Source organism: Felis catus, chromosome A1 (assembly GCF_018350175.1).
Source record: "Felis catus isolate Fca126 chromosome A1, F.catus_Fca126_mat1.0, whole genome shotgun sequence".
Taxonomy (NCBI): Eukaryota; Metazoa; Chordata; class Mammalia; order Carnivora; family Felidae; genus Felis; species Felis catus.
In genome coordinates, this window is record NC_058368.1 from 66,684,739 (window position 1) to 66,711,814 (window position 27,076).

The 27,076-nt window shown below is 44.1% G+C and overlaps 1 protein-coding gene across 1 annotated transcript; it reads right to left on the bottom strand.

Annotated features, from left to right (window-relative positions):
* Nucleotides 1-298: 298 nt before the first annotated feature.
* On the bottom strand, nucleotides 299-2,726 carry SOX21 (SRY-box transcription factor 21). Its single transcript, XM_023252642.2, has one exon. It carries the CDS (start codon nucleotides 2,724-2,726, stop codon nucleotides 1,896-1,898), a length of 831 nt encoding a protein of 276 aa, XP_023108410.1. The 3' UTR covers nucleotides 299-1,895.
* Between the last annotated feature and the right edge of the window lie 24,350 nt (nucleotides 2,727-27,076).

Below are 27,076 nucleotides of genomic sequence, written 5' to 3' on the forward strand. Positions count from 1 at the left end.
CTTTGAACGGTCTGGATGTTTTCAATGGGCTCTGTTCTACTGCTTCATGAATGCTTTTTTTTCCCCAAGATAATACAACTACTTGGGTTTTTTTTTTTTTATCTTCTTTCCTATTCACGATTAAAAATGTGATAAATCAGGTTTTTGGCTCTGAATAACAATGGCTTGATTTAGATTTCCTAGTAAATCTATTCAAAAGTGAAACAAAGGCTGCCTTTGCAGGATACCTTACACTTCACCTGGACCAGGCACGTAAGGGCAATTCAGATAAAAATCTTGTTAGGAACTCAACAAGAAATAGAGGATTTTCTCTTTTCCCTGGTTCAGGCTTTATTTAAACTCTTTGTTCAAAAAAAATGAACAGAGTGATAGTCGGATTCTAATTTACAGATATAGTTTAGACGTCTAATATTAAATTAGAAGATCACACAAGAAAACCATTTACACATAAAGGTTAAAACCAATACTTAAACTTTTTTAAACTTTATATTACATAAAGTCAAAATGAAACTAAATACATGTTAGCCAACTTCATTCACAAACATTAGTCAAAATATATACATTTAAAAAAGGAACAAAAAGCTATAATTGAGGTTCTTTTCTCTAAAATGTGTTTTATCATAATTTGCAAATGAATTGCAGGTAATCTAAAAAATAAGCTAATTAGGGAGGAAACTCCAAAACACATTTAAGCGGTTCAAGTTGGTGAAGAAATGCTAGCTGAAAATGAGAGACATCTGTCAAAACAATTCTGGTGTCTTTTTCTTTTTTCAGTTTTGCTAAATAATAAATATATAATTACCACTCAGACAAAAAAGTCTGATTTATTCTTAAGATAAAATTGCGATTCTAGAAATAGTCCCGCAATTTTTAAAAGTTAACTTTGACATTTGCTCAAAATGCTTTAGAGTCTAAAACCGACTCAAATTTAGGGCAACGCCAACAACACATTTTCAGACTCAGTGTTTTCACGGACATATACACATTTACAATCTTAAGGTGAACTCAGCCATAAGGGGATAATAGGAACAGTGCCTTTTATCTTTCTGTAAACTGTGTCAGAAATCCAAGCAAGTGGATTCAGGGAAACCTAGCAGTCTTTTTTTTTTTTTTTTTTTTTTAAAGGGCTAAAATCCAACTGACAACTTTTCATCTCATACACATTTCTTGTTTGCATTCCTTGCTTTTAAGAGCTCTCGCTCTCATTTGCATATGACGTGATAAACAAAAGAAAGCGTGATCATCTCACATACAAAAGGCCATATTCGAGCCGGTCACTGGTCAAGAATGGATCCCGTCTGGGGGTTCTGCTTGAGAGAACAGAGATTCGCCAAGTCAAATAGTACAAATAGGGAGCAAGGCTGCTCAGAGTCATCTCGCTCCGAGAAACTCATGACACATCAGCTTTTCCCTCGTGCTAGCCATTTTAGACCTAACACTTGAACAGAGTGCATGCGACACAGACCAGGAGAAAAAAAAAAAAAAAGATGAGAAACAAAAACAAAACCGACAATAAACTTCCAACAAACAAAACTGGAAAGCCCAACTTGTCAAAAACAGTTACTCCTCCACCTCTGTGGGCCAAAACGCAACAGGTTCCGAAGTGCAAAGCAAACATCAACTGCTGTCGGATACAACCACCCTCCTTAGAGTTGGCTGCCGAAGTGCGGGTCTGAAATGATCCTGTGAATCCACACGCACACTCGCCCGAGCACTCCCGCGCTCTGCCACTCGCGCCCCGACTGGCATCTCCGCCTCTGCCTGCACCTATACATCTTATGTACATACAAACCGGGGCCCCCGTCGCGGGAGGGCGCACGGGGAGGCCGCGGAGTTCGTACCTATACATATGTACACGTGTGCACACCGGTCCTCGCGAGGCGGCCCCGCGGGGGTCATAGCGCGGCGGCGTAGGCCGCGGGGTAGGGGTCCAGCTGAGGCTTGCCCATGCCCGGCAGCAGGATGTAGGCGAGCGGCGGCTGCAGCCCGGGGCTGGGCCACGCGCTGCAGTTGCACGGGATCATGTAGCCCGGGTTGCCCGGGCTGGGGTGCGAGTGCGTGTGCCCCCCGGCGGCCGCGGCCGCCGCTGCAGCCGCCGCCGCCGCGCCATGGAAGGCGCCGGCGCCCGCGGTCGGGTAGCCCAGCGACGACGCGTACGGGAGGCCGGACGACGACGACGAGATCTCTGCCATCTTGGAGCCCAAGTCGAGTAGCGAGTAGGGGCTGCCGGCGGCGGCGGCGGCGGCGGCGGCGGCGGCAGCGGCGGCCGACTGCGGGAAGAAGACGCGCGCGGCGGCGGCGGCAGCGGCGGCGGCCGCCTTCTCGGGATTGGCGAGCAGCGATTCAGGCACCAGGCCGCCGCCCGCGCCCGCGTGCAGCCCGGCGCCCGCCTTGAGCGCCGGGTGCTCAGCGTCGGCCACGCCGCCCAGGCCGTAGGGCACCGGGAAGGCGAACTTGTCCTTCTTGAGCAGCGTCTTGGGCTTGCGCCGCGGCCGGTACTTGTAGTCAGGGTGCTCCTTCATGTGCATGGCGCGCAGGCGCTTCGCCTCGTCGATGAACGGCCTCTTCTCCGACTCGGTGAGCAGCTTCCACTCGGCGCCCAGGCGCTTGCTGATCTCCGAGTTGTGCATCTTGGGGTTTTCCTGGGCCATCTTGCGCCGCTGAGCCCGCGACCACACCATGAAGGCGTTCATGGGCCGCTTGACGTGGTCCACCGGCTTGGACATGCTCTCGCCGTGCCGCGGCTGCAGCCCGCCGCCGCCGCCCGGGCCGTCGCCCTCCGCCCGGAGGAAATCAATGTTGGCTGTCCACGGGGACCCGTTCGGCCTGCCCGCGCTCGCTGCACCCCACTTCGCGCCCCGGCGTTGCTCCCGCCCGGGAAGAGGGGGCTAGGGGCCGAGCCCAGGGCCGCGCCGCGCCCCGGGCCGCCCTGGTCTCTTCGGCCGAGCTGCGGAAAATCCTCGCGGGGGCACAGTAACTTCTCGGCGGTGCCCCCACCCCACGGTGGCAGTTTGCCCTTTGCTTTCTTTTTGTCCTTTCTCCCTGGCTGCGTTTGCTCGCGAACTCCCCGCAGGTAGTCGCTGCCCCGCAGAACTCTCCTCCTCCTCGGTCTTTTCTCTCTTAAATGCACAGCAGCTCGGAAAGTTGCGTCGCGAAGACCCCACCAAGTTGAGCCGAGGAGTCCGCCGCCGCGTGCTGCCAAGTGCCAAAGGGGGCTCTCGGCGGCTGGAGTGTTTGGGTTCTCCTCGGTGACTTTCTCATTTGACAGTAGCAGATGAGGGTGGGGGAGGAGGGGAGGTGGCCCGGGAGGAGGAAGAGTCGGGGGGGGGGGGCGGAGGAGGTCCGGGAACAGCAAGGGAACGCAGAGCGCAGCAATGGGTATAAATACAAATACAGCAGCACCAGCCGGTCTTCCAGACTCTGGGCAGGGCTCGCTGGTGGGAACCCCTCCCCCCCAAGCGGCTGGGGGGTTTGGAGGGAGAGCTGCCTGCCTCCCCAGCACCTGCTTCGCGGGTCTTCCTCTCCGGCTGCAGGTCCGGGAAGGAAGCTGTAGGCTTGAGCAAGCCTGGGGTCGCCGGGCCTCAGGGGAAATCCTCCCGGCTCGCCGAGCTGCCACGTTTTCCCGTAGTCCCCCGGGCCATGCCGGCTCAGCTCGCTCTGAGCTCCTCCAGGGGCACCGGCTGGCTCAGGCTCCCGGAGCGCGCCGGGCGTGGAGCGCGGCGCTGCCTCGGCGCTGCGGGCCGGGCTCCGGCTGCGTCCGCTCCTGGCTCCTCTCGGCCGCCGCCCGGCACTTGCAACTAACTTCTCCCAAGTTTCCTGCGCCGGCGCCGCCGCGCCCCTCTCCGCGCGCTCGCCTCGGAGCGTGCGCCCGCCTGTGCGCCGCGCCCAGGGCCCCTCTCTCCCGGCTTCTCCTGCCAGAGCCGAGCAGGCGCTGGGCGGAGGTGCTGGAGGAGGGGATTTAAGGAAAACGCGCCATCACCTCTATTCGCAGGTCCGCGCTGGGGCTGCTCCCGCTTCCCCCACTCCCGTAGCACTGTGGGCCCCTTCCTGGCCCAGGCCGCCACTCCGCCGCTCCCGAGGCGGCACGAGCCCCGTGCACGGGCTCAGGTAAGTGTGGCTACCTGCGTGTGCACGCGCCCGGAGCCGGCGCTGGGTGTGCATGTCCAGCGGCGACTGAGTGTGTGTATATCTGGGGGCATGCGGAGGAGGTGGAGCCCAAGACTCCAGGAGGGAGGAGGGACCAGCGGAGCCTCCTCCCGCTCCCACACCCCCAGGACCGCGAATTAAACCGGATCCCCTCCGCCCCCCTCCATACTCCTCCTCCCACCCCTTTTCACTGGAGAGCAGGTTGAGGCGAGCGGAGAGCTAGGAGCGCGCCGCGGATTCTGCGCACTGTTTGGTATTTGGCAACCCCTGGTGTCATCCCGGCTACCCTGGCACTGGTCGCGGCTCTGGGATCCTCTGCGTGGAGAAAGGAGGCGCGCACGAGAAGAAGAGCCTCTCGAACTACGGCGGAAGAGGGGACGTACCCTAGAAAATGTTGGAGATTTTTCCTAGGAAGAAAGTGCTCATTTTCCTTGGAGGTCCAGATGTTACTTGCAACAGATGCTTCTCGCATTTTCTTGCGCTGGTGATGCACCCAGTCAGAGGTAGTGAAGTGAAAAATAACTGAGGAGGAACTGAGCGTGCTCTTGGCAACCTTTTCGAAAAGGAGCTCGCCCAGGCTGAAAATAGGCATCCTTGGCTGACTGTTTAGCTCTTTGAAAATTCTGGGTGTTTTGTTTTGTTTCTGTTCTGGTCGACAGAGCCATCTATATGCTGATCTCTTTCAGGTACAGTTAACTTACACTGTCTCACTCAAATGCACAGATAGGGTGAAGGTGTTCAAAATCCGGAGGTGTAAAAATGTCTCTCTGAAAGAATAAAGTAAAATGTACCAATCACTCTGTACTGGAATAGCTTTAATGTGGTCAGTGTCCTTAGAAAGGAAGAGTTTCCTTATAACTGACACGATGCAAAAATAGCATGATTTTGTTTGCATATTTTTATCACTTCTTGGTATGCTGCAGCACACTCATAGTGTGATCAGTCTGGAGGTTTTATTCACAAGTTGGCCTGTCCTTCGGGGAGAACTCGCTTGCCTGCTTTCTTCGGCAGTTAGGATCCGACCTAGCCATGTGGTGTGTGCAAGTAGGGAGTTCTATCCACAGTTAACACTTTAAAACTTCCCTGCAATGTATGTTCATCCCATACACAGACACACAGACACAAAGCTTCGATTGTTTTTATGAACTTAAATAAAAAATGTTTGGGGCCATCAGATTTATTTTAAAAGTTAGGCTTGTTTTATTGCTCATTTTCAGAATAGTGGTTATTGCTTTAATTTTAGTTGCTGTGCCATAGAGACATGTAAATGGCAGTGAGGTGGGGAGGGTCTGTATTTGTCTTACAATATCACATTTACACATGTTTACTTTGTATTATGTCCTTGTGCTGCTCAAACAACTGGACAGGTTTCTGTAGAACCATATTCCTTTACAGTCTCCATAAAGCCATTCTGTCATTCAGAGACTCTGCGTAAAGTTACATTAAAACACCGGCAGGTGTAATTACATCGACTAGAATATTAAATATACTGTTTTGTGATGCTAAACTACAGAATTCTCATCCCTGAGCTTTCAACCCAACTTGTGTAGTGGGTTCAGGATGAAAACATTATACACTGTCATATGAAAGAACATATGTGCGGGTATGCAAGATACGAAAAACGTCATTCACTAAACATTGTGAATGAAGTTCAGTCTAATTGTGAAAATTATCTTGACATGTACAGATAAGGATTGAGAAAAGATATTTATATTGGCGAGGTAAATTATAATCTACTCTTTTCAAATTTAAAGTTAAAAATCCATTGTAATGAATTATTACCGTGGGAAAAATATTTGTACATGCGATTGAAATATATGCTTATATGTTCAATACCTCATAAAAAATAAAATACATAAGCCTCCTTGGACATGGTTTTAGAAACTGCAGTGTTGCCTGTTTAGTGATAGTACACGAACCACATCTGAAAGTCCCTAAGTCCAAGAATGTTGAACTGTAGAAAACAAAGGTGCTTTCCACACCTAAAAAGAAAATGGCTGTTTGTCTCGTCACCAAGTAAAATTTCACACATTTCAAAACAGGAGAGATTTGCTTTCCATTTTCAGTTTTTAGGGGATCAATATTCTTGGCCTACACCCTTCCCAACCAACCCAGGGCCCTCACAGGAAGCTGGGAGTGACAGGAAGGCGGTGTGGTACTCTTGTCTGAATCTGGTCAAGCTTTTCACGGAGTTTTCATGCCATTCTCTTTCTTACGTGCCAAAATGCACATCCAATTTTAAAGTTCACAGATCTTATGCTTGAATTGATATGAGGTTATATTTTTGTTCTTGTGTTTGTTTGTTTTTTACCTGCCGGTGAAAAATACCAAGGTATAGGAAAGAGAATAGTCTGTCTGATAGTCTGTCTGAGTGAATAGGGGAGGCAAAATAAATTGAAAGAGAATTATAAGTTCGATGGGCTTTATATTGTCAGCTTTTGATTGGGAGCAACCAGAGAACTGTATACCTTGATCAGCAGAGTCTTTGTGGGCTCTGTATTTTCCCTGCGGCCATGTAATACCCGTGATCACAAATATATCGAATCAGAAACGGAGAGACAGACAACCTCTCCGAAAAAGTTTGTGAGTTTGTGTGAATTCAGTTTCTTCTTTTCCCCCTTAAAGGCTCCCCAGTAAATGGTCTCTGTTCAATTCTAAAGCTTTCACTAGGAGGCAGCAATGAGGTTGTTGGGGAATTAAAAAAAAAAATACCTTGGCAACACCAGACATGAGTGGCCTTTTCTCTCTTTCTCTTCCACAAAAGAGGGGAGAATATTTGGGTCCCAAAGGAAGACAAGGGATCAGAATGAACTCCATCATTTTCCTCCATCCTTTCCGTCTCCGCTCTGCTCCCATCCTGGATTTTCACCCGGCTGGCTCACCAACACATTTCCCTAGCACCATGGAGGTGGGGCACCACGAGGTGAGTCAAAGAAAGTGGCTGGGCAGTAAAGATGACAACTTCAAAGTGCACAGGCCAAGTCTTTGCACCTGGAACACTAGCAGCGACAGAGAACTTTGGGGGTCTGGTCTTAAGCAAGTGTAATGACAGCATTCACGAGCTCTCATACCTGTGTAGAAAGGTAATACAGCCTGTTTGTCTGGTTGAGGAGGAAACAAGCAAACTGTGGCAAAAGCTGCCTTACTTAGGCTGTTGTCACAGTTCTCTAGTCCCACTCCTCTGACCGCCCCCCCCCCACTCTTTTCCCATCAGCCCCCAAAAGGGGGAAAGCCCCAAACATGAGGTCCACAGAGAGCCGAGGAGACAAAAGGGGAGTTGAAGCCGACAAGGCAGGAGCCAAAACTGCACAAGTCACCTTTCACTGGTGACTGCTACATTTTCATCATTTTGACCTTTCTCTCCCTCGATTCTCACCGCGCCTGCCTTAGAAACCGGCACTACACAGATCAATTCTGGAGACACCTTTCCTCATCCCTCCTTAGCAGTGCTCACACTGCATTTTCAAAAAGGAGCTTTACCTAGATGACAGAACAAGAAACACAAAATAAAAACCAGCTCTCTCTCACTCTCTCTCCCCCTCCTCCTTTGGAGGACCCTGCCAAAAGCACCTAAGGGAAAAAAAGACAATGCAAATAATCCAAGACAGACAACTTCAGAAAATACTGATTCAGATCCCAAGAATTCCTTAAAAGCAATGCAGAGATTTACCTCTCCAAGGATAAGAGGTTTTTTAAGTGTGAGGGAGCCAGCCGAAAAACACCACCAGAAATGAACGAGGACATTCATCGTGTCATGTGGCCTGTGTAACGAAAAATCCTTCCAACCTGTAGTTTTCTACTGAGGAGCCTGGGTTCTGGTGTGGTGGGGTTACTTGTAAATTTCATCACCATACACGCTCTGGTTGATCTTGAGCAAGAACAAAGCTGAGAGAGGGAGGACCCCTTCAGTCTTCCAGCAGGGTGGTGAATAAGCCATGCTTCTGGCTCTGCAAACTCCCTCTTGTCTTACCGTCCCCCCTTCCAGCTTCCAGGTGACCCTGCCTTGCCCTCCTCAGAGTCGGTCTCCCATTTAAGGATGGGTCTGATTTGATTCTTTTATAGCTATCATTTATTCAGTTCTTAAGATATTGTACCTTTTACATACATTATCTCCTTTCGTTTGTTCAGAGAGCTCTATGAGGTAAGAGCTACCTCACTTTGCAAGTTGGGAACTGAGCCTTAGAGTAGATGAATGACATGCCCAAAGTCACACAACCCAAAGTGGAAGAAATGGCCTTTGAATTAAGCTGACGTTCCTCACCACCACCACCGTGAGACCCGACACAAGACTCAGCCCCTTCCTGGCACAGATTCTTAATTCCACCTACCTCCTCAGGCCTTCTGTGACTCACTCTGTGCCCCACACCCCTTCTGAGGGAGTGCCCAATGGCAATCTCCCCAGCACAACGTTCCAAACCCACAACAGCACCCCATCACCAGAGGTAGTCTCTCAAAGTCCGGGCTCGGTGCTTATCAACACAGATCAGGTCTCAGCTGCAATCCACCTGCCCTCCCTCTGCCGGCCTCCCGCTGCAAGCACCGAGAAGAACTCAGTCTCCACCCTCACTCAGACAGGCCAGGGCCCCTAAGAGGGAGTCTCATACCCATGATATCGAGCCTGTCTTTACATTTCCTCAGCATAAGGGATGTTTCTTGTCCAGCCACCTCCCTCCTTCCCTCATTCCTCTTAACCTTTTGTAAACTCCAAGGACACAAAGTGGGTATAAGCACAGTTCTGGATTTACGACAAGCTCCCATGAATTGCTCCCCCAATGGTTTGTTTGTTTGTTTGTTTAATAATGTAACAAGGGGGGGCGCCTGGGTGGCGCAGTCGGTTAAGCGTCCGACTTCAGCCAGGTCACGATCTCACGGTCCGTGAGTTCGAGCCCCGCGTCAGGCTCTGGGCTGATGGCTCGGAGCCTGGAGCCTGTTTCCGATTCTGTGTCTCCCTCTCTCTCTGCCCCTCCCCCGTTCATGCTCTGTCTCTCTCTGTCCCAAAAATAAATAAAAAACGTTGAAAAAAATTTTTTTTAATAATGTAACAAGGGATCCACTGCTCAAAGTAAAATCTTCCAGTAAACCTATATCAAACCAAATGATCTCCCCAGTGAACAATATACTTGCCTCCCCTAACCAGACGTAATTGTTTTCATTCCTTTGACTTTTTTTTTTTTAATTAAAAAAAAAATTTTTTTTTTCAACATTCATTTATTTTTGGGACAGAGAGAGACAAAGCATGAACGGGGGAGGGGCAGAGAGAGAGGGAGACACAGAATCGGAAACAGGCTCCAGGCTCTGAGCCATCAGCCCCGAGCCTGACGCGGGGCTCGAACTCCCGGACCGCGAGATCGTGACCTGGCTGAAGTCGGCCGCTTAACCGACTGCGCCACCCAGGCGCCCCCCATTCCTTTGACTTTTTAAAAAAAATTTAGCTATCTAGTTTTTTCATTTATAGGTGTCCTTTAAAATTATGTTTTTATTTTAATTGTTTATATAATATTTATTAATGAACTTTTTTCATTTAGTTACATTCTTTGAATTTAATATTACTGCATATCGTGGAGTTTATTCATCCTAGCTGCCATGTAATATTCAGTGGTGGAAATATACCACATGTATTTGCTTATCCTCTCTTGGTGATGAGCATGTGGGTTGTTTCCAGTTTGTTTGTTTTTTAAGTGTATTGATTTTGAGAGAGAGAGAGAGAGAGGGAAGGAGGGGCAGAGAGAGGCAGAGAAACCCAAGCAGGTTCTGCACTGCCAGCATGGAGCCCCACGGGGGTGGGAGGGTGTCTAGAATCCACAAACGAGAGATCATGGCCTGAGCTGAAGTCAGACGCTTAACCCACTGAGCCACCGGGTGCCCCTGGTTGTTTCTAGTTTTTAACCATGTGTAAGGGCCTCCAGAGGCATTCTTTTTCCTGTCTATTGTACACATGCAAGAGATTTTACAGGCAAAAAGCTGTAAAAATGGGAAATAGCTAGTGCCGTACCCCTTTTCCAAGTGTTTCTGTTTGCTTTTGATTTTTTTCCCCAGGCATTCAGAGAAGTTGTCTTTTATATTTTGTCTCAAGTTTATGGTTATTATCTGTGGGCTGGTTGGTCTTATAGGAGCTATTTCTCTGTTTCCAGAATCCCTCTGAAATTGTGTTTTGTGTATAGCATGAGGTTTGATTTTTTTTTTCCATCAGGATACTCAATTTCCCAGAACTATTCATTGAAAAGACTGCTTTTGTATACTGCCCATTACTACTACCTTTGCCATCTGATGCGAGGTGGTTTCTGAGCTCTTTCTTTTGCTTCCTATTATGGAGTTTTTCTATTTTTTTCACTAATATTGCACTATCCTAATTCTGGCAGAACAAATCTTCACGTCTTGTTCTTACTCAAATGTATCTTGGCTACTCTTGGCCTTTGTGCTTCCGCATACATTTCAGAACAGATTGTCAGGTTCCAAATATTCTTACAAACCCCAAATCTTAAAATTGTTTTTATTTTTTAAGTGGAGGTATAATTGGCATGTAACGTCATATTAATGTTAGGGCCACAACATAATGATGTGGTATCTGTATACATTACAAAATGATCACCACATTAAGTCTATGTAACATTTGTCACCATAGGCAATTGCAAAATTTTTTTTCTTGTGATGAGAACCTAAACATTTTTTTGAAAAGCCTTTTAGTTAAGATTGCTGTGATTCTCGAGGTTGATTTAGGGAGAATGGATATCTTTACAATTCTAACACTCTGAATCCATGCATTGAGTTTCCCTCCCTTAATTTTGTTGTTTTTTTAATACTCTGAGTGATATCTTGCAGTTTTCTGGTAGAATTCTTACTCATCTATTATTCTTTTTAAAAACTGGTAGTTTTACAAACTATTTTTGATACTATTATAAATAGCATATTTTAAAGATATCGTGTTATTTTAAAAATTTTTACTTATTTTTGAGAGAGAGAGAGAGAGAGACATAGAGTGTGAGTGGGGGAGAGGCAGAGAGAGAGAGAGGTGGACACAGAATCCAAAGCAGACTCCAGGCTCTGACATGTCAGCACAGAGCCTGATGTGGGGCTCGAACTCACTAACTGCAAGATCATGACCTGAGCGGAAGTTAGATGCTTAACCGACTAAGCCACCCAGGAGCCCCAAAAGATATCTTTTTAAAAAGATAGTATCTTTTAAATAATTTTATATCCTATTGTTGGTATATAGAAATACAATAGATTTTTGTATATCGACTCTAAGTGGCAACCTTGTGAAATCATTTTTAATTCAAGTAATTTACTGTAGGTTCTTTTGGATTTTCCACATATGAAATCGTATCATCTGCAAATACTGATACACTTCCAATCTTCTACAGTTTATTTCCTTTTTCTTGTCTTATTACACTGTCTAGACCCTTCAGTTCATTGTAGAACAGATAGATGCCCACTATTATGTGGTGATAGTGGGCACCTTTGTGTTTTTCCTGACCTATGTATGGCATAGTGGGGGGGAGGGAGTCACAGTACTCTTTTTAGAGCTTGGGGCTTTGAATGATCTAGTTCAGCCCTGGTCCCACTGTCACCCAATCACGCACATGTACCCATTTCCCCAGGATTCTGCTTGCTTCTGCTTTGCTTAGTTTAGATGTTTTGTTGAACCATCCAGTTTTTATCTCTAGAACGACAACCCCACCAGGTTGGGTCCATGAACTCTGCACACTGGAAGAATAAATAACTCGATTGGTATAAATTTCTGCATCTCCCATTCCTCTATCAGTCTAGCAGAGGTGTTTGCCAAGTATAGTTGCATACCACTTGCCTGGTCGTCATGTTAGACTGTTTGCCCTGACCTGTTTTTATGCCACTTTGCTATTTGCATCTTGGAGTAGGAAGCACAGCCTCTGTGTCTGCACCAGGAGAGGCTAGGTTGTGGGCCAGTTTTCTGTAGTTTCTTGCACCACCTATGGGGAAGGTGACTGCGTGTTCCTGCGTCCGTGCTCAGTATACTAAGGACAGGCCAAGTCCTCCATTCACTCCACATGGTCCACGCCAAAATCAGGGTGGTGATTTTCCCCAGCAGCATAATGTTCCCTTTCCTTCTTCTGGAGGCAAAGTAAAATGATCCACAAGTGAGCCAATGACATAATTCCTTCTAATTTTTGTGACTGGAATGTAATAAGAGGATACAAGACAGTAATCCAGAAGCATGAAGGAAGGGTGGTGAGTCCGGTGGCAATCTGCACCTAATCATTCCAGCTGCCTGAAAAGTTGACTCATGACCTCAGTGGACATATCGCCCCCCCCCCCCACCCCCCCCGGGTATTTGGAGAGCCGCATTGTATTGTATTGCTTTGTTTGTGCACCGAAGTGTTTCTATACACTAACTTCCTAGTTGACGTGTCCTTTTGTTCATTATCAGCCTCCAGTTTCACATTCCGGTCAGTTGTCAGGAGTGGCCAAGACTCTAGGATCATAGGCATGCCTGCCGTGCTCCCTTGCAATATACTTTGAAAACAGAATTTGACATTTGTGCGTGTGCATTGTCTACCAGCAAATACATCTATTGCTGTCAAACAAAGCCTGGTATTTGACAAAATTTGTCTTTGTTTATTTGCTTGAGGCAAAAGGGGCCTTTCATTGTGTCTCAAGAGCTTGCTTTTTAATAAAACTCTGCCTTTTCTGTTAGGACACATGAGAGTGAGTTAAGAGCTTGGCAACAACCTGACAAGAAAATATTATCTGATTGATTCATTAATAATAATTTGGAGTAGCTGCTTTTGTAAACATACTGTCAAGAGGCTGAGCTGATTGCTCTTTGCTTCATGTTTCTCTATACCCGGCCCAACTATTATTCTGGTGCCAGTGCCTCTTGGTTTCAACTGTTAACTCATTGTGTGTTCCCTTACTTCACTTTAAACATCCCAAGGGCAGAGACCGTATCTTATTGATCTTTATATCTCAGCACCTAGTGAGGCTCCTGGCATTGAACTGGCGCTAAATAAATTGCTGAACGCACGGATCGCTGCATGCTCGAAGTCTGTGTGAGCGCCGCCAAGGGGTTGAGGATGTAACTGCACGATTCAGGCACAGGATTGTTAAACTGATCTTAATCGGTGATTTAATTAATTAATCTTAATGAAGTCTAGAACTGTGTGGAAATGGGGCAACCCCAGTAACATCTCTGATACTCTTAGTATCAGATACCCCCTGCCTTTTTAATGTTTATTTATTATTAGAGGCAGAGAGAGAAAGAGAGAGAAAATCCCAAGCAGGCTCTGCACTGTCAGCACGGAGGCTGACGTGGGGCTCAATCCCTCCAGCCGTGAGATCGTGATCTGACCTGAAATCAAGAGTCTGATGCTTGGGGCGCCTGAGTGGCGCAGTCGGTTAAGCGTCCGACTTCAGCCAGGTCACGATCTCGCGGTCCGTGAGTTCGAGCCCCGCGTTGGGCTCTGGGCTGACAGCTCAGAGCCTGGAGCCTGCTTCTGATTCTGTGTCTCCCTCTCTCTCTGCCCCTCCCCCATTCATGCTCTGTCTCTCTCTGTCCCAAAAATAAATAAAAAACGTTGAAAAAAAAATTAAAAAAAAAAAAAAAGAGTCTGATGCTTAACTGACTGAGCCACCCAGGCGCCCCAAAACACCCACATTCTCGCCTTCTGTCATCAGGAGACTTGGTCATTATTGAAGTTCTTAATCTTACACTGCAACTGAGGACACGTCTGTAACAAAGACAACAGCTTTTCCATTTCAACTGTAGAAATTCTCTGCTTTTCAAGTTCCTTGACTATAAAATGAAAATCTACAGTTGAATTAAATCAATACATACTTTTATGTTTCTGTAAAATGAATGGAGGATTGGTGATTGTACATCTCACGGGATACATTCTAAATACCACATATGTTTTCAGTGTTTTTACCGTGAATAATACAATTTCTACTCTAAGAGCCTGAGGCAGTGAGCCCATAGGGGTTCTGTGCAGGGTATCAGACTCTCAGGTGGGCCAGAGATTAGCCTTTTCCCCAAAGCTGCATTTGAAACACAACATAGGGACTTGGGAAGAGGGCAGGTAAAGGGGAACTGAAAGATTTTGTTCTGAACTCCTGCTGTGAGCTGAGTTTGTGTTCCCACCAAACTCATATGTTGAAGACCTAACTCCCAGTTGTGACTGTATTGGGGCATAGGGCCTGTGTGGGAATAATTAAGGGAGGGGCCCTGATCCAATAGGATTAGTGTCCTTGGAAGAAGAGACACCAGTGAGCTAGCTCACTCTCTCTGTGTGCACGCCGAAGAAAGGCAATATGAGGATAAAACCACTGTCTGCAAGCCAGGAAGAGAGAACCCTGCTGAAACCTTGATCTTGGACTTGCTAGCCTCCAGAACTATGAAAAAAAAATCTGTTGTTTAAGCCACTTAGTCTGAAATATTTTGGTATGGCAACTTGAGCTGAGGTAGGTTCTATATATATACTTCTATAGTGTTTGATATTTTATATAAAAATATAGTTTTGTAGAGACGCCTGGGTGGCTCAGTTGGTTAAGCATCCAACTTCAGCTCAAGTCATGATCTTGTAGTCCATGAGTTTGAGCCCCACATCCGGCTCTGTGCTGACAGCTCAGAGCCTGGAGCCCACTTCAGATTCTGTGTCTCCCTCTCTCTCTGCCCCTCCTCCACATGCACTCTCTCTCTCTCAAAAATAAATATTCAAAAAAAATTTTGTCACCAAAAAAAGCTGATAAATATAACCCTCAGCCACTGACAACCTCACTCCATGTTACCCAGAAATAAAATAAAGCATTCTGGGGTAGATAATATCCTTATTTTCTTAAATATTTATTTTGAGAGAGAAAGTGCGTGAGCAGGAGGAGGGGCAGAGACAGAAGAGAGAGAGAATCCCAGTCAGGCTCCACACTCAGCACAGAGCCCAATGTGGGGCTCAATCTCATGAACCCGTGAGATCAAGACCTGAGCCGAAATCAAGAGTCGGCCACTTAACCGACTGAGCCACCCAGGCGCCCCTCCTTCGTGATTTTCAAAGCATGTTGGCTCCATTTATATGTACAGAATAGTTTAATGGCACAAACTGTGAAAATTGGTAATAGTTTTTATCCACTTTTTTACAACAGCAGAGGTCTAGGATTCCATCCCAGGACTGAGGCAGGAGTCTATCCAGGAGTCTGAGGCAGGGGTCTTTGAGATGGGACTGGTTGACTCTGCACTACTTAGGGTGGTGATCCCAGAGGTAAAATTTGTGAGGGTGGGTGAAGAAGCTCCTATGAGCATTCACGCTGCACTACTTTTAAGGAATTATTGCAATTAACTCTACATAGGGTTGGGATGACAGACTGAGTGAGGGTAAAGTGTGTGAATCTTTAATTTTGTGTTACCGTAGAAATTTAATTGGCTGCTTCCAGCAACGCATGCTCAGTGACTATAGACTTTATGGTAGATTGAAGACTGAGACAAACTCTCTGTTACTCCTTCAGAGTCTCTCTCTCTCTCTCTCATGGACAGAGAGGTGAAGTGTAATAATTCACCCAGGGAATCTGGGCTTGTCTTAGTGATTTTCTTGACCAACAGGACACAGCAAAAGTGTTACTGTCTGACTTATAAGAAGGTTTGCAGCTTTCACCTGGGTCTGTTGGTCTCTGGGAGCCCTGAGCTGCCGTGTGAAAATTCCATCTACTCTGAGACTATCTATTTAGAGATATGCTTTGATAGACAGTACCAGTTGATTCTGGCTTCTGGCCTTCACTGCCTAGGTGCCAGACATGAGAGTAATGCTGTCTCAGATCCTCCAGAGTGGCTCGTCCCCCCCGCAGAATACCACCACGTGACCTTTGTCATGCCGTGCGCAGCAGAAGAATTGCCCAGCTGAGCCCTGCCCACATACCTCGTCTACAAAATCATGAGATATAATAAAATGCCTGTATTATGTCACTAAGTTTAGCGATGGCTGGTTATGCAGCAACAGATAACTAGAACAGCCTTCATCCAGACATCGAAATCTAGAGTATAATAATTAAGTAAACAAATCCATCTACTACCACTTTACAAGTTGATTCTGTTGAAGATTCCTTCGTTCTTTTCAGCCTGGAGAAGCCAGATTTAATGTATCAAGTAAAGGAGGAAAACAGAGGTTGTAAAGCCTGCAGGGGGAGACTTTCTCTTGGAGCAAAAGAATGGCTTGACAGCTGCAGAAATTCTGTATCTGATAGCCTCCTCCTGCCGACCTCAGGAAATTAAATACGGTTTTGCAGGGGAGACGGATAAGTTAGGAAACCCTATGCAGAGCTGAGACTACTCTGTTATAATGTTATAATCTCTTCTGTTTCCCAGTGATGGGCCTTAATTTTCAATCCTGAAAGCAAGTTAGCCTTTTTTCCTTCACCGCTTAGAAAATGAAGTTTTTTCTTCCAGATTTTCTGGGAGTAGTCACTCAGGCATATAACCCTTTGCCCTGCACAGGAGAGAGACAAACTTCATATGACCATGTATGCCACATTTCATCTGCATGATTATAGTTTAAAAGAAATTCTTTAAAAAATTTTTTTGGATGTTTATTCATTTTTGAGAGACAAAGAGAGACAGAGCGTGAGTGGGGGAGAGGCAGAGAGAGAGAGAGAGAGAGAGAGGTAGGCACAGAATCCAAAGCAGACTCCAGGCTCTGACATGTCAGCACAGAGCCGGACGCGGGGCTTGAACTCACTAACAGCAAGATCATTACCTAAACGGAAGTCAGACGCTTAACCGACTGAGGCACCCAGGAGCCCCAATGTTTATTTATTTTTGAAAGAGAGAGAGAGCATGAGCAGGGGAGGGACAGAGAGAGAGGGAGACAGAGGATCCAAGCAGACTCTGCACTGTCAGCACAGAGCCCGACACGGGGCCCAAACCCACGGACCGTGAGATCATGACCTGAGCTGAAGTCGGCGTTCAACCGACTACGCCACCCAGGCACCCCCATTTCTGTTTCTTTTCCAACTCTAAATTTTTGGATTTTATTATTTTGACATACATGTGAATAAATTATCTTCATTGGACTGAGAAAGTAATCTATTATTTAATGAGGGCCGATTGCACATCTAACAACGATATGGCTCAGACAACCAGAGTACAAGCAGAAGACATCGCTAGAGGACACAACAGCTTCACTGAAAAATTAACATGTAACAAAGGACTTTGATGACATTTATTTTCTGGGGTTCCACCTCCCTTGCTTTAGCCACCAGCTTTGACTTTCATCTCTTTGGGGGGATATGTTGCTTAAGGAAAATATTAGTAATGTCTACAGAGATGGATTAATAAATTCCATAGCTGACTGGACTCCCACTCAATCCGATGAATCAGTGGTTTTGTGGTTTCTGACATCAGCAGAGCCCATCAATTAAAATACATACTGCAATTAATGAGTTTTTAATTATAAACATTCTGAATAGGACGCCATCATAGAGGGTAAACAATACATGTTAAAAAGGCAGGTAGGAGCAGCACATCGTAAGGAACTCTGACCTGGGAACCACGCGCTCTGTGTTTGAGCCCCCTTTCTGCCTGGTGCAGGTTTCCAGCTTAACGTTTGGAGCCTCCGTCTTATCATCTGTACGACGATAACAGTCGTATGCGTCTTAGCTAACTCATGCAGTTGTTGTGAAGATTAGAATAAAAGGAGGCAACAAAATAAGTGGTAAAGCATTGTTTTTCAGAAAAATATCTGTTAGCTGGCCGAACCCAGGGTAGAGACAGAGGTGTGTCTGGTTCACCCGGGACAGTAGGGGAAGACGGCTGCACCCCAGGTCTGGTGCAGACACCTGCAATGGTTGGGTTGGCTACAACTGTTCAGGCTATTCCCCCCCCCCACCGCGCCCCCCCCCAGTATGTTTTCCATTTTAAGGCACATTGTAAGGCTTGTTCACTCTGCCTCTTTTATAATCGCTCTGATTCTCAACACCTGTCTCCTTCATCCCTTCCAGAAGTCGGTCATCACAGTGAACTGTCATGTCGTGCTGTACTTCTTTATAACTTCTTTATGAGGATATAACCACATACCATACAACTCACCCATTAAGAGTGTACAAGGTGACGTGTTTTAGCATATTCACAGAGTTGTGCAATCATCACAACAGTTTTAGACCTTTTTTTAATCACTAAAAGAAATGTTACATTCATTAGTGGTCACTCCCCATTAGAGTTCAGCTGCCTCACCCCCACTCAGCCCTGAGCAATCGCGGATCTACTTTCTGTCTCTACGGATTTGCCTACTCTGGGCATTTCATGTAATCGGGTAGTAGGTGGTCTTTTGTGAGGGGCTTCAAGGTTCATCTATGTGGTAGCATGCACCAGTGGTTTATTCAGTTTTATTGTTGGTACTACTCCATCGTATGGTTATACTACATTTTATTTATCCATTAATCAGTTGATGGACATTTAGGTTGTCTCTATGATTTAGCCATTATGAGTAACATTGCCATGAACATTTATGTAGAAGGTTTTGTGTGAACATACATTTTTATTTTTCCTGTATATATGCCTAGGAATGGAACTACTAGTAATATGGTAACTCTCTGTCTAACCTTTTGATGACCTCCTCATTCTGTAGAATGATAATGTAATAAGGGTCTTAGCTAACTGTTTAGCTATTTTCCAAAGCAACCGTAGCATCATAAATTCCTATTAGCAGTGTATGAGGGTGCCAATTTTTCCACATCCTGGCCAACACTTGCTATTATCTGTCTTTTTGATTCCAGCCACCCTAGTTGGTATGAAATGGTATTTCCCTGTGGTTGGGTCCGCACTTACTTGATGGCTAATGATGTTGAACTTTTTCTTATGTGTTTTTGATCAATTGTATATCATCTTTGGAGAAATGTCTGTTCAGATTCTTTGTTCACTTTTAATTGGGTTGTCTTTTTATTATTGCTGAGTGTAAGAGTTCTTTTTTTTTAAATTAAGTAATTTTTTTTTTTGAGAGGGGGGGAGGGGCAGAGCGAGAGGGAGAGAGGCTCTGTCAGTGCAGAGCCTGACGTGGGGCTTGATCATCTCATGTGGTTTTGTCCTTTCTTTTCTTGATGTAGTGTATGACATTGACTGTGGAACCACATTTACTTTCCTGGGATACATGCCACTTTTTCACGATGGATAACCTTTGATATGTGTTGCTGGATTTGGTTTCTTTACTACATGTGAGGATTTCTGTGTTTATATTCCTAAGAGATATGGATTTATAGTTTTCTTTTCTGGTGATATCATTGCCTGGTTTTTGTATCAGGGAAATATTGGCCTCACAGAATGGGTTGGGAAGCATTTTCTGCTATTCTGTGTTTTGAAAGTGTTTGGGAAGAATTGGTATTAATTCTTTAAATGTTTGGTGGAAGTCTGCAGTGAAGCCATCTGGGCCACGGCTTTTTATTGTGGCAAGTTTTACGATCATTAATTCACTCATTTTGTTAAAAGTTCTACTCAGGTTTTCTATTCCTTCCTAGATTTTTCTAATACTTCTTGTGTTTTTCTAAACTTTTTCCATTTCATCTAATTTGTTGGCATACAGTTATTTATAGCATCCCCTTATAATTCTTCTAGCTTTTATAATCCATTATTACTGTTAGGTTGGAAGTCATGTTCCTCTTTTATTCTTGATTTTAATAATTTTAGTCTTCTCTCTTTTTTTTCTTGGTTAGTTTAGATAAAGATTTGACCACTTGGTTGACCTTTGTAAAGTGTTTCTTTTGATTTTGTTGATATAATCTATCAGTTTCTGTTCTGTATTTCACTAATTTCTATTCTAATATTTATTATTTTCTTCCTTTTTGTTGCTTTAGGATTAAGTTTGTTTTCCTTTCTCCAGTATCTTAAGGTGGAAAGTTAGGTTATTGATTTGAGATCTTCCTTCTTTCTTAATACAGGGTTTTATAGCTATCCGTTTTCCTCTAAGCACTCCTTTAGCTGTAAGCCATGTTGAGTTACATTGTGTTTACATTTTTATACCTTGTAAAATATATTCTAATTTCCTTGGTGGTTTCTTATTTAGGAATATGTCATTCAATTTCCACATATTTGTGAATTCTCGGATTTTCTTTCTGTTAGCGATTTCTAATTTTACTCCATTGTGGTCTAAGAAGATACTATGTATGATTTCAATCCTTTTAAGTCAATATAGATTGTGTTTTGACCTAACATATGGTAGGCTGGAGAATATTCCGTATGTGTTTGAAAAGAATATGCATTCTGCTGTTATTGAGTGGAGTGTTCTATAGATGTCTGTTTGGTATAGTTAATTTATAGTGTTGTTCAAGTTTTCTGTTTCCTTCCTTGTTGACTTTCTAGTTGTTCTATCCCATTATTGAATCTGGGATGTTAAAGTCTCCAAATATTATTCTTTAAAAAAATTTTTTTTAACGTTTATTTATTATTGAGAGACAGAGAGACAGAGCATGAGGGGGCGGTGGGGGGGAGGGAAGAGAGAAGGGAAGACACAGAATCTGAAGCAGGCTCCAGGCTCAGAGCTGTCAGCACAGAGCCGGATGCGGAGCTTGAACCCACAAACTTCGAGATCATGACCTGAGCTGAAGTCAGATGCTCAACCGACTGAGCCACCCAGGTGCCCCAATCCAAATATTATTCTTGAATTGTCTGTCTTTTTCTTCAATCCTGTCAGTTTTTTCTCTGTGTATTTTGGACTTTGTTATTTAGGTATATATATTTTATAATTGTTTTATCTTCCTGACTAATTGCCTCTTATTATTACTTGATGTCTATATTTATTTCTATTAACATTTCTTCTTTTAAAGTCTATTTTTCGTCATATGACTATAGCCAATCCAGCTTTCTTATGGTTGCTGTTTGCATAATGTATCTTTTTCAATCCTTTCACTTTCTACCTGTCTCAATCTTTGGATTTGAAATGTATCTCTTATATACAGCATACACTTGGGTCTGGTTTTGTTTTTGTTTTTGTTTTTGTTTTTTTAATCCAGCCTGACAGTCTCCCTATTTTGACTAGATTGTTTGACCATTTCAAATTTAATGTTATTAGTGATATACTTGGATTTATATTAAGAAGGAATATTTGTCTGTGAAAAGCTGACATATAATTTATAAAAGCTATGCGAACCCAAATTATTAGTTGATGCAATTATTTTCTTAGAGCTAGTATAATTTATCAATGTCCATGGAATTTTATGGAATCCCCAAGGATAATATTTCAAAATTAAGGGTAGATTCTAGATCTACTTCTGCCATCATTCCCTCACTCATTTATTTATTCATTATGCTTAAAACATTTTTAAACTGTGAGGAACTATATGACTTTTCTTAGACAAACTATTTAACTTCTTTATTCATGAGGTAAATGGATTGGATTTGGTAATCTCTAGGGATAATTTTCCTGTTCTGAAATCCCATGATTCTAAATGGTATAGTTGAAGTAATCATTCCTTCATTAATTAAGCAAATATTTATTGATTGTCTACAAGTGTGAAGCATTGTGTTAGGAACAAGGAACATAGTAGACATAATTCCCACCTTCATGAAAGCATCAGGTATTTAAACCAGTAATTAACAAGAGTAATAGCTTTCATGAAAGAGAAAGTACAGCATACTGTTTGGATATAAATCTTGATATTCTAACCAACCCTGGTGGGACACAGGATCTTTGAAAGAAGGTTTCCCTGAGAAATATGATACTGTTGATTTGAAGGATGAGTAAGAGTTAACAGAAAAGCAACAGTTGAAAAGGGCATATGGGAAGAAAGTTCTAGAAAGTGGTAAATATATGTTCTAAGCCTAGGGACAAGAGAGAGCCTAGTGGGTTTGAGGAATACATAAAAATCAAGTATGTCAGAATTCATGACAGAAAATCAATAGAAATGAGGCTGGAGGGGGAGGAAGGAGATCCCAGAGCTTCAAGTTGGCCTCTTTTGTAATTTTTTAAAAGTTTATTTATCTATTGAGAGAGAGAGAGAGAGAGAGAGAGAGAGCACAACCTGGGGAGGGGCAGAGAGAAGGAGAGACAGAATCCCAAGCAGGCTCCATGCCATCAGCACAGAGCCCGAAGCGAGGCTCGAACTCACAAACTGTGAGATCATGAGCTGAGCTGAGCTCAGGAGTCAGATGCTTACCCGACTGTGCCACCCAGGTGCCCCTAAGTTGGCCTCTTAAAGAGGTTGATCCTTCACCTGTGTACAGTAGCAGACTATCTAAGCTAAATCAGATTTGTCTTTTAAAAGAGGACCCTGTCTGTGGAAAAGAGGGGAAATTGGAGGTCTCTGAGGTACCCAAATGGTCTGCTCTATGGCGGGTGTGAGGATGGAGTGAGTGAATGGTTTGAAAGATATACAGAAAATTAAGTGGATAATACTTGCTAATAGATTGGATAGGGAAGCTAATTAAATGGCTAATAAATGAGAACTTCATTCTGTGCCTAAAATGATTTAATACAACTTATAAAGATGCTTACAACTTAGCTGGGCAAAACATATTTACATGCGTTCTAAAATGAAGACAAGGGAAAATAAGAATAATAAAGTTAGCAGCCAGGGGGAAGATTAGTTCTTGAAATAAAAGCCCTCAATTCCTGTTCTTTTATAAATGGATAACACAGTTGGGAGACTTGCGCATATTTGTGATTATCTTGAGAATTGAGAAACAAGAAAATGTGTTTGTCTGAGAAGATGGTTTTTAAGAACGTTACCGTTGGTTCTAATCTCAACCTGCATTCTCAGGTGTGTAAGAAACATGTTCTGTGCTTGTTCTAAGTTTTCAGGGAAGCCTGGATGGTGGAGCATTTAATGGGACTTGTTTTTGGGTGTGTCAAATCCCTGGGCTCTGTGCAGTGCCATTTGACCCTTCAGATCAACAGCCCCTCTGTGGTTTCCATGCTATGGCCAGGACTCGGGACTCTGAGTGAAGCAGGGGACCTGGATGCCTGTAAGGTCTCATGAGGAAAACGCAAACCATACTGGGCTTTTCAAATACGAGGGACTCAATATGGAATCTGTTACACAGGGGATGAAACCTGAAAGAGTAAACAGAGATCACTGAGTAACCAGAGCTAGATATGGGAAGCCATTACCACCCATAGCACCAAAAAATTTAAAGGAACATAGGGGGACTACCAGAATCTGGGAGCACAGGAGGGGTCCAGCAGAGTTGGTTCTCAGACCTGTGAGCAGGGGCACCACCTGTCTGCTGCTGGGATCTCTGGAAGGACAAGGCTGCCTCTGATTATAGAACAAGAAGGTAGAAGTGAAGCCAACTGCTGTTGCTGGGGTCATGCTGACAAGACAAAAAAAAAATGGGGAGTATTTTTTTCCCCTCCTTCAATCTTCCATTCTGCCTCAGAGTCTCCTGTTGGTAGAATACAGCAAGGATGCCAGGTGACAAAGGAGTCTGGGAAACGAACTTGCAGAACCCCGGTTTCGGCATCACAGGTAGAATACAGGAGGGTAGATCAGAGCTGAGAGGTGCCAAGTGAATAATGGACTCACAAGGGGACCATGTCCCTGGCAGCCTGGCTACTCCAGACTCCCAGGTCTCTCTCCTTCCAGCAGCCCACCCTCTCCCCCTAACCTGTAGTCATTCCTTCTGCTTCTGCCTTTTCCAAGTCTCCCAAATCCCGTTCTGTCTTCCTCATGATCACTCACAATAAATGTTAGTGTCCAATAGAATCAGAGCCTGAATCATCAAGAATCAAAAGACTGGTTCTTTTCTTGAGGACAGATCTTCCCGGAAGATCTGGACAGATCTTCCCGGAGGTGAGGGTAAATGTTTTCATTCTATGCTTATGGAGGAAAGAGAAAGAAGAAAAACGAAGAGGTTACTTTCTGTAATAAAGCGGAACAACCAACCGTGGCCACAATGACAATATGGATTGAGGTGGGCTGAATAATGACCCGCAGTGAAGTCCACAACCTAATCCCTGGGACCTGTGAATGTGTCACCTTACAGGCAAAGGGGCTTGTGCGGGTGGGATAAAGTTATGGACTCTGAGATGAGGGAGGTTATCAAGGATTATCTGGGTGAACCCAATGTAATCACAACGGGAGGCAGCAGCTAGGTGGGAGTCAGAGAAGGGCACGTGATCACTGGAGCGGAAGCTTGAGTGATGCGGGCCTAGAATCATGGAATGCAGGTGGCCTCTGGAAGCTGGGGAAAAGTGCGAAAGAGACCCTTCCCTAGAGCCACCAGACGGGACGCACCCCTGCTGGCGCCTTGAGTTGAACCCCCTAAGACTCACTTCCGACTTCTGAGCTCCAGAACAGTAAGATAACAAATCTGTGTTGTTTGGGGCAATTGGTGACAGCAGAAATAGGAAGCTAATATACCAACCATTTACCGTGTGGCCACAACTGAGCCTCAGGCCCTGGGCTAGAATTTGCGCAAACACCGATTACATGTAATTCACTCAGCAACTCAATGAGGTTGAAGATGATTATTCTCATTTCGCAGATGAGAAAAATGATTTGGAGAGAGAAAATGAATAGACTTCCTATCCTGCCTGATGGTTGGAGCTGGCATTTGTAGGCTGTGTGTCTGCCCCCAAAGCCTCTACTTCTAACCAATAGAGAACTGCCTTCTGGCTGGAACCTGTTAACAGAACCTTGGGGAGAAGTTGTCTCTCACATCCTTTAAGGACTATTAAAAGCAAACAGGTCTGTGTACATGTATCCATCTTTACAGATTAGCAACTAAAGCAACAAAATGCTAAACACATCGGTTGAAATGGCACCTTGACATTTTAGTTACGTTATTAATTTTTTTAAGATCTTTTTGAATACAAGGTGGGTGCAGGGGTAAATTTTAAGTAGTGTGGATTAACCTATAAACTCAGGATCAGCAGACTCTAATAAAGCAATTCCATTTTTATGGACTGACATCATACTTCTTAGTAATAACAATACTTTATCACTACTTTAACACTGACAGGAAATAGCAAGTGATATAGAATATCATTACTTTAACATTTATAGGAAATTGAAAGATTGCTATAAATTAGGATTGATAAACATTTTTTGAGGAATAAAGACTTTAAAAAAGGCCTTCTTTTTAATCCAAAAATGTGTCAGTATTTAGAAATCATAGACAAAAACCAAGAAGAAAATAAATATCACCTTTAAGTCTATGTTCCAAAATTAATACAAGATGAAAGCTTTTGTGATTTGTGACAGGAACATGAATTTACTTACTCCACAACATGGATGTGCATAAAAATATAGTTTCTTTATTTTGTCTAAAATTTGGTTTTCCTAATGAGCTCTCACCTCTTGGGATGTCTAATACAATTTAGATGTTGGTCTGAACTAATAATTTAAACAATTCCTTTAAATAACAGTTTGGGGTGCCTGGGTCGCTCAGTCAGTAAGCATCTGACTCTTGATCTCAGATCAGGTCATGATCTCATGGTTTGTGAGTTGGAACCCCGAGTTGGGCTCTGCCCTGACATCGTGGAGCCTGCTTGGAATTTTCTCTCCTTCTCTCTCTGGCCCTCCCCCACTCGTGCTCGCTCTCTCTCTTAACATAAATAAATAAACTTAAAAAAAATTATATAAATAAATAATGCTTGGTTTTCTGAGATAATTATCTAATATTCTCAGTTCTTCCAATTGTCTTTAGACTATTATCTGGTTATACTGAGAAGCAGGGCTCATATGACCTCATAAAAACCAAATGAAAGGATTCTTGGATCCTTCTTTCATCTTCACTTGCCCCCCCCCCCCCAAAATCTGAAGAGACACTTAACAAAGGAAGAAATACAAACGCCAATATACATTTGAAAAAATGCTCAAAGGGGCGCCTGGGTGGCGCAGTCGGTTAAGCGTCCGACTTCAGCCAGGTCATGATCTCACGGTCCGTGAGTTCGAGCCCCGCGTCGGGCTCTGGGCTGATGGCTCAGAGCCTGGAGCCTGTTTCCCATTCTGTGTCTCCCTCTCTCTCTGCCCCTCCCCCGTTCATGCTCTGTCTCTGTCCCCAAAATAAATAAACGTTGGAAAAAAAAATTAAAAAAAAAAAAGAAAAAATGCTCAGTCAGCAAACATAAACTATTAGGACTACACGAAAATGAAAGCTCTTGCACAGTGAGGGAAACCCCCACAAAACAGAAAGGCAACCAACTGAATGGGAAGAGATATTTGCAATATAACTAATAAGGGGTTAATATCAAAAATACATGAAGAGCTAAAACAACTCAACACACGCACACACATACACACAAAACCAATCTGATTACAAAATAGAGGACCTGAAGAGATAGTTTTTCAAAGAAGACATCCAGATGGCCAACAGACACATGAAAAGATGCTCAACATGAGTCATTATCGGGGAAACACAAATCAAAACCACAATGAGCCATCACCTCACACCTGTCAGAATGACTAAAGTCAAAAAGACAAAAATTAACAAGTGTTAGAGAAGATGTGGAGAAAAAGGAACCCTCATGCACTGTTGGTGGGAATACAAACTGGTGAAGCCACTGTGGAAAACAATATGGAGATTCCTCAAAAAGTTAAAAATGGAAATACCATATGATCCAATAATTCCAGTGTTGGGTATTTACTCAAAGAAAATGAAAACACTAATTCAAAATGATATATGCACTCGTATGCTTATTGCAGCATTATTTGCAATAGCCAACATATGTCCATCAATAGACAAATGGATAAGGAAGATATGGTACACACACACACACACACGCACACACGCACACACACTGGAATATTATGCAACCATAAAAAGAATGAGATCGTGCCTTTTGTGACAACATGGATGGACCTATGGGGTATGATGCTAAATGAAATAAGTCAGACAGAGAAAGACAAATACCATATGACTTCACTATTATGCAGAATTTAAAAACAAAGCAAATGAATAAACAAATAAAAAGCAGAATCAGACCTATAAATACAGAGAAAAAAAACTAGTGGTTGCCAGAGGGGAAGGGTGTGGGGGGATGGGCAA